Source organism: Otolemur garnettii, unplaced genomic scaffold (assembly GCF_000181295.1).
Source record: "Otolemur garnettii isolate 467f Iridium unplaced genomic scaffold, OtoGar3 scaffold00052, whole genome shotgun sequence".
Lineage (NCBI taxonomy): Eukaryota > Metazoa > Chordata > Mammalia > Primates > Galagidae > Otolemur > Otolemur garnettii.
Window position 1 is genome coordinate 238885 of NW_003852447.1, and position 6501 is coordinate 245385.

General features: G+C 46.7%; 2 protein-coding genes across 2 annotated transcripts in view; one reads left to right on the forward strand and one right to left on the reverse strand.

Moving 5' to 3' along the window:
• The window catches only part of PNN (pinin, desmosome associated protein), an 8114-nt gene extending 7960 nt beyond the window's left edge, over positions 1-154 (reverse strand). The window contains 1 exon segment of the mRNA XM_023514395.1: positions 1-154. Within this exon segment, the coding sequence (XP_023370163.1) occupies positions 1-63 (63 nt within the window). The 5' untranslated portion in view covers positions 64-154.
• Positions 155-4133: 3979 nt separating this feature from the next.
• TRAPPC6B (trafficking protein particle complex 6B) overlaps positions 4134-6501 on the forward strand; it is a 19310-nt gene continuing 16942 nt past the window's right edge. Inside the window, exon 1 of the mRNA XM_003791952.3 lies at positions 4134-4481. Within this exon, the coding sequence (XP_003792000.1) occupies positions 4401-4481 (81 nt within the window). The 5' untranslated portion in view covers positions 4134-4400. The remainder of the gene's footprint in view (positions 4482-6501) is intronic.

The window sequence follows — 6501 nt, forward strand, 5'->3', positions numbered from 1 at the left end:
GTTCTTTAGGCTCTCTTTGGCCTTTTCTAGCTGCTCCTGCAAAGTTCTCACTGCGACCGCCATCTTCTCCCCGCTACAGGCTTCGAGACTGCTCTACAGGCCGCGCCAGGCTGCGCCGCGCCGCGAGACGCGAAAGGACTGACAGCCGGGCTTGGCCAATGACCACAGGCGCTCTTTCGCGGCCTCAACCACTCAGCGCCCAGGAGTGGGGGGGAAGCTGCGGCCTTTTGTGACTCTGGGCCAATGAGAAGTCAGCTAGGCGGTCACCTCCCTCCCCAACTAGCTGCGGGTGGCTGGGCTCCTCTTCTAGCGCAGAACCAGGGCGGGTTTGAGAGTCCCGGGGTCCTCGGAGACGTAGGTTCGTGGGCCTACGTATCTGGCAAGGAGAGCCCAGAGCTTTCCAACCTTTCAGACCTGCTATATACTGTGCCTTATATCGTTTTAACCACTTAATCACATCATAGTGGAATGTAGACGAGTCTACTTTTTCTCTTCCCCCTCACCTTAATGATTTTATTAGGAAAGGGCGCGGCCATTCTGTTGGCGCGCATGCCCAGAGGGGAAGTAGGCGCAATTTCCCTGGATTGGGTAAAGTGAGCAGAAGGTGAAGAATGAGAAATGGGAAAAGTCAGCAATCATAATAGCTAACATGTTAGGTGTTGGTTTTGTCCAGGACTCTGTGTGACATGCCTTATTCCTTCCAAACTAAAGCTTGGATAAAATGCCTCTTAAAAGAAAATTGATACTGCAGATAATACAACTGCTCCTTGGTTCACGCGAACTGAGAATCAGGCTTTGATCAGATCCTATGCAAAGCTGAGCTAGAAACAAGACAGACAAAGCAGACATAGTTGACTTAGCCTCTTCAGCGGGCCTAGAGTGGTTAAAACTGGGTCTAGAGGAAAAGTCCTACTGTTAATGGAGTGTGTGTTGTGTTGTCCAGCTCCTACTTTCGCTCTACATGCACTACCAACGTGGGAACAAGTTTTGTATATACTCAGAAAACATTTCGCCACAGAAGCAATATTGTGAATAGTCTCAGCCAGACAACCTGCTTGTACAAACCATTAGTTGGGTGGACTATTAAATTCAAGCCACCACTTTAATCCAACAACCTTTTAAAGCTTCCACAGTATCAACAGTAAGATAGACTCTGAGTATAAAGACCAGAACAAGATAGCTTTCTTTCCTTTTTTGAGACAGAGCCTCAGGCTGTTGCCCTGGGTAGAGTGATGTGGTATCACAGCTCACAGCAACCTCCAACTCCTGGGCTCAAGCAACTCTCCTGCCTCAGCCTCGCAAGTAGCTGGGACTACAGGTGCCAGTCACAACGCTCGTCTATTTTTTTGTTGCAGCTGTCATTGTTTGGCAGGCCAGGCTGGATTTGAACTTGATCAGCTCAGGTATATGTGGCTGGCGCCTTGGCCGCTTGAACCACATGTGCCAAGCCATGAGATAGCTTTCTGACTTCTGTAGAGTTTGGAGGCTCCTGAAGGAGCAAAGTTCATTTATTAATTTTAAAAATGTTGACGGCGCCTGTGGCTTAGTGGGTAGGGTGCCGGCCCCGTATACCGAAAAGTGGCAGGTTCAAACCCAGCCCTAGCCAAACTGCAACAACAACAACAAAAAAAATAGCCAGGCATTGTGGCAGGCGCCTGTAGTCCCAGCTACTCTGGAGGCTGAGACAAGAGAATCGCCCAAGCCCAGGAGTTAGAGGTTGCTGTGAGCTGTGTGACGCCAAGGCACTCTAACAAGGGCGATAAAGTGAGACTCTGTCTCTGCAAAATAATAATTATAATAAAATAAAGTAAAAAAAATAAAATGTTTGTTGAGTACCTACTATAAGCCAGTGCTGTTCTAGGCACTTGGATATGTAAGTGTACAGAAAACGTCTCCAAAGACGCTTGGCGGGAAGAAGATTGGTGGCAGACCATAAACATAAATTACACAACACCTTAGAAAAGTAAAGTGCTATAGAAAAAAGTAGCTGGGGGGTGGTGGTTCTCGCCTGTAGTTACAGTCACTCGGGAGGCTGAAGCTGGAGGATCTCTTGAGCCCAGGAGTTGGAGACAAGCCTGGGAGCTATAGTGAAACTTCTCCAAACACGCCTATTCCAGTCTCAAATTAAATAAATACTTTTTTTTTTTGGAGACAGAGTCTCCCTTTGTTGTTCTGGGTAGACTGCTGTGGCGTCACAGCTCACAGCAACCTCAAATTCTTGGGCCCAAGTGATCCTCTTGCCTCAGCCTCCCGAGGATCTGGAACCACAGGTGCCTACCACAACTCTGACTAGTTTTAGAAACAGTCTTGCTCTAGCTCTGGCTGGTCTCTAACTCCTGAGCTTAGGCAATCCACCTGTCTCTCTCTCGCAAAATGCTAGGATTCCAGTCGTGAGCCCCATTGCCCAACCAATAGTAATTTTTTTAAAAGAAGAAAAAACATTTCTATGTTTTCTCTTTAAAAAATTGAGTAACAGGGCTGAGGACAATTCTGACTGTGACCCCACTTAGTCTCACTGATCTCATTACAACACACTTTGTACAACCCCAGGGAATGCCTGAGGCAAGTGAGTGCTGTTCACCAATTGTAACAAATTTCCCTGTGAAAATGCTTTTAGAGTTAACCCCCCAAATAGGATCTATCTCTCCTTCCCTGAAACCTATTCTTAGAATCCTAGACAATTTAACAGTCACAAATCAGTAGAATTATGTGTTAGTAAATTCTCAATCCTTTCTGTCCTCCAAAAGACTAAAAAAAAACCTTGTTATTGTGGTTTGAGAAATCAACCTTGGTAAATCGGTCAACTGCTTACTTTTTAACCTCAGTGGTGGCTTGTACTCTGTTTCTTTCTTTCTTTCTTTTTTTTTTTTTTTTTTTGAGACAGAGCCTCAAGCTGTCCCCTGGGGTAGAGTGCCGTGGCATTACAGCTCACAGCAACCTCCAATTCCTGGGCTCAAGCGAGTCTCCTGCCTCCGCCTCCCAAGTAGCTGGGACCACAGGCGCCCGCCACAACACCCGGCTATTTTTTGGTTGCAGCCGTCATTGTTGTTTGGCGGGTCCAGGCTGGGGATTCCAACCCGCCACCTTAGGTGTAGGTGGCTGGCGCCTTAGCCGGTTGAGCTATAGGCGCCAAGCCTGTACTCTGTTTCTTGATGATGACAATGAGGGCGAGAATGCAATTTAGACATAAAGGACATGATTTCATATATGGGAAATTTTAGTGCTGGAAAAATTAAGATTATGGTGGCAAAATACTCTTCGAAATTATACTATTTAGTTTTATTAAAGACTGAGGTGGAACTTTCATGCTTGATTTCCGTGATAAATGGAATAAACTGATCCCACACTATAAGGAATGTGTAAAAAAAGAACCTACCATAATTACAATTACGGAGCATGATCTTAAATTCCTGAGAAAGGTTACGAAGAGTTGAGAGGTTATTGTTAACTATTTGAGAAAAATCAATACATTAATTTTGTAGAAACAATAAATTTAATTGGGAAAAAAATTTGTTTTGCAAATTATCAAGAAAAGAACCACAGGCTAAGCACAGGTTTAAGCCAGACTGTAGCATACGCATTTGTACCTCTGTAAGAGTTGTCTCACAGCTGCCATAGATCCTCGGGGACACATTTTTCTATTCTATTTCTATTCCTTTGTTTAGTTGTATTTTGTGGTTCACGTATATCTTGAAGTTTTTTGCTTATCCTATTCCCCTTGTCCCTTGCACCCCATTCCCAGTAAACTTCTTGGTAGCCAAAATGGCCCTAAATCTTTTTGCCTATCCTGGCTTAATCCAATATAGATTGTGATTTCTCAACATAGCAAAAATTTACGGTCTGAAAATTTTTACAACTTTTCATACTGAAGAACATATACAGGAAATGGAGGTTTTAGATAAAGCCAATAGAAATTTCGTTAATTTTTAACCTTTACAGCTAATTAACACGGAGATGGTAGCGGGATATCCTTATGCCTTATCACCCCTGCCTCCACGTCCTAGAGGAGGAACCATCCTTAATCTGGGCAAGTGCAGTTCACCCGTGGCCTGGGACTGGAGCTCGGCGACCATAGAGCTGGCGGAATGCCGGGGTAGAGGGGACCGGAAGTTGTTTCTTCGCCCCCCCGCCCAGGGCCCGCTCGGGTCTCCGCGGGCTGCATTGGGTTCCTGCGGCTGTCAGATTCTGTGGTTCGGCCCTGGGGCTTGGTGGCCCTGGGGGTGGACTCTCCCCGGGACCAGACTCACTTCAGTATCTGCCTTTGGGAAGCCGTGTGAATTCCTCGGTCTCCTAGCAACGAGGGACTGGGCCGTGGTTTCGGGAGCCGCGGCGCCCGCCGGAACCCCCGGGCCTGGCCCAAACGGTAGCCAAATCCCGGAGCTCGGAAGAATAAGCAGGAAATGGCGGACGAGGCGTTATTTTTGCTTCTCCATAACGAGATGGTGTCTGGAGTGTACAAGTCCGCGGAGCAGGGGGAGGTGGTGAGTCCTGGCCTTGAGGTTCCTTTGTCGTGATACGCCCTGTTTCCACTCAGTTCTGTCCTTCAATCCCTGTCCCAGCGCTGCCCAGGGCCCCCCAAAGTGTAGCCAAACTGTAGCCACCCCCAGGTGTCCTAAACCCGAGAACCTCTCGACTGACTCCTTTGATTCTAAACCATTCATCCTTTCCTCTTTCTTTTCTTCTGTTTGAGTCCTTGTTAGTTCCCGTATTTTTGTCCTGCACACCTTATATTTTCTTACTTTTAGTGTTGTCCTTACCAGGATTCACGGCAGAGTTAACCGCAGGGCGGATTTTGGCCCCTGCTTGTGCTGGCACCCCAGCACTTCTGAGCCGTCCACGGGACAGACCTGTCCAGCCTGACAATCCTGTCCCTTCTTCCCCATACCTAATCCTCAGTACACGTCTAAATAACTCGAGGACCTACGCCTAAGGAGGTTTGAGGTCAAAGCAAAGTTTGCAAGAGTTAGGATAATGAAGGCACACAATTCAGAAAATATTTAATGTCCGTTATGTCAGAGCTAGTTCTAGGTGCTGGGGTGCAGTAGTGCATGAAACAATGACCACATTCTTGTGGAGGTTACTTCTGGTATGTGGGTGTCCTCATTCACTCATGGATTCTTTTTTTTTTTTTTTTTTTGTCACCCTTTGTAGAGTGCTGTGGCGTCACACAGCTCACAACAACCTCCAACTCCTGGGCTTGGGCGATTCTCTTGCCTCAGCCTCCCAAGTAGTTGGGACTACCAGCGCCTGCCACAACGCCCGGCTATTTTTTTTTTTGTTCAGCCGGGCTTTTTGTCCAGCCGGGTTTGAACCTTTCACCCTTGGTATGTGAGGCCGTCGCCCTACCCTCTGAGCCACAGGCGTCGCACACACTCATTGATTCTTTAAGAAAATATTTATTAAACTTGTATGGTGGGCCTGACACTGTGCTGGGGAAATGGAGATTTAATGAATAGTTAAGATTAAGTACTGGGGCCACGTTCGGTGGCTCATGCTTGTAATTCTACCACTCTGGTAGGCCAAAGTGGCAGGATCCCTTGAGCCCAGGAGTTCAAGACTAGCCTGAGCAGGAATGAGTCTGCAGCTAAACTAAAATATAGAAAAGTTAGCCAGACGTTGTGGAGGGTGCCTGTAGTTCCACCTACTTGGGAGGTTAAGGAAGGAGGATCACTTGAACCCAGGAGTTTGTGGTTGCTATGAGCTAGGCTGACACCAAGCACTCCAGAGTGGGCAACAGAATGTGCCAAAAAAAAAAAAACAGCATTGGTAGTTAGGTATAGAATCATGGAGTTGTAACGAATTCTAGAAATAGGATATTCCAAAGTTATACTGAAGTTAGAAGCCTTTTCTGTAGTGTTATCAGTAAAGAAGGGTGGTGAGTGGGGGGTGGGAAAGGCATCCTAGACGAAGGTAAAGGTAAAGGCATAGTACTATGAAAGTGGTGGATTTAAATATGCTTAATTATTATTCATTGTGACTAGATTGAATGGATGGAAAGAGAATTAAGAGCTGAAGTAGGAAGGGGCCTTGTATAATTAAAGAATTTTGATTTTCTTTTTTTGAGACAGAGTCTCAAGCTGTCACTGTGGGTAGAGTGCCGTGGCGTCACAGCTCCTCACAGCAACCTCAAACTCTTGGGCTTAAGTGTTTCTTTTGCCTCAGCTTCCCAAGCAGCTGGGACCACAGGTGCCCGCTGCAATGCCCAGCTATTTTTTATTGTTGTTGCAGTTGTCATTGCTGTCTTAGTTGGCCCAGGCCAGGTTTGAACCTTCCAGCCTCAGTGTATGTGACTGGTGCCCTACCCACTGAGCTATAGTTGCCACTCAAGAATTTTGATCTTTTGAAGGGAGGAGTTTTAAGGAAGGGAATGATTGGCTCAGTGCCTATAGCTCAGCAGCTAGGGGGCCAGCCGCATGCACCATAGCTGGTGGGTTTGAATCTAGCCCCAACCTGCCAAACAACGACAGTTCCATCCAAAAAATAGCCAGTTGTTGTGGCGGG